The 768-nt window shown below is 62.5% G+C and overlaps 1 protein-coding gene across 1 annotated transcript in view; it reads right to left on the bottom strand.

The window, feature by feature from the left end:
• The window catches only part of LOC105003479 (filamin-A-like), a gene marked incomplete at its 3' end in the record, with an annotated part of 14976 nt that overhangs the window by 11300 nt on the left and 2908 nt on the right, over nt 1-768 (bottom strand). Inside the window, exons 4-7 of the mRNA XM_010860671.1 lie at nt 636-762; nt 427-550; nt 177-313; nt 8-75 (exon numbers count right to left, since the gene is read on the bottom strand). Coding sequence (XP_010858973.1) covers nt 8-75; nt 177-313; nt 427-550; nt 636-762 — 456 coding nt within the window. The remainder of the gene's footprint in view (nt 1-7; nt 76-176; nt 314-426; nt 551-635; nt 763-768) is intronic.

Here is a 768-nt window from a genome sequence, read left to right as displayed (position 1 = left end):
AGCGCACATCGCAGGAGCCATCGCCCTTGTCGTCACACTCGATCTTAGCCTGCGATGGGCCCTCCACCGAGAAGCCTGACAACAGCCGCCAGCTCATGAGGGCCCTGGATCCCCGGGAGGGTGGCCCTTGCTAGCCTCTGCCCCCGGAATACCCCCAATTGTAGCCACCTACTCACCCAGGGTGCCCACGTCGTCGCCAATGGCCTCCACGACAAAGTCTGCAGACTTGCCGACAACACCGCCCTCCAGCCCAGGGCCCCATGCCCGCACCTTCTGATTGCCGCACTCAGTGCCCACTTTCACCTCGAAGGGACTGCAAGGAGAGAGCCACCCAGGGAGTGCTGAAGGGCCCATCCTGGAAGGATGAGCCTAAGCCCTGCAGGGGAGGAGGCGTGCCACCTCTAAAGCGCTCATCCAGGGCCTCACCTGCGCCCAATATTTTGGCCACCCCACGTGATCGTGACAGTGTATGTGCCGGGGATCATGGGGTAATACTCGAAACCATAGACACCATCGCCCAGGTCCTTCTGCTTCACACGCTCTTCACCCTCTGTCAGAGACAAGGGGAAGCCTCAGGCCTGCTGAGCAGTGGCCAGGGGCTGGCATCACCCTACCCCAGCCACAAGCCAACTTACTGGGGCCCTTTACGGTGACCTTCAGCTCTCCGCTGCCCGCCCCCTTTGTGTACACTTTGAAGTCGGCCGTCTCCTTCACTCGCACACCCTTGGGCTGGAGACCCCGGCCGACAGCGCGGCAGGCACCTGGGTT

The sequence above is a fragment of the Bison bison genome, unplaced genomic scaffold, assembly GCF_000754665.1.
Source record: "Bison bison bison isolate TAMUID 2011002044 unplaced genomic scaffold, Bison_UMD1.0 scf7180017857327, whole genome shotgun sequence".
Taxonomy (NCBI): Eukaryota; Metazoa; Chordata; class Mammalia; order Artiodactyla; family Bovidae; genus Bison; species Bison bison.
Note: the sequence above shows the minus strand (reverse complement) of the source record. Positions and strands in the feature narration are given on the sequence as shown.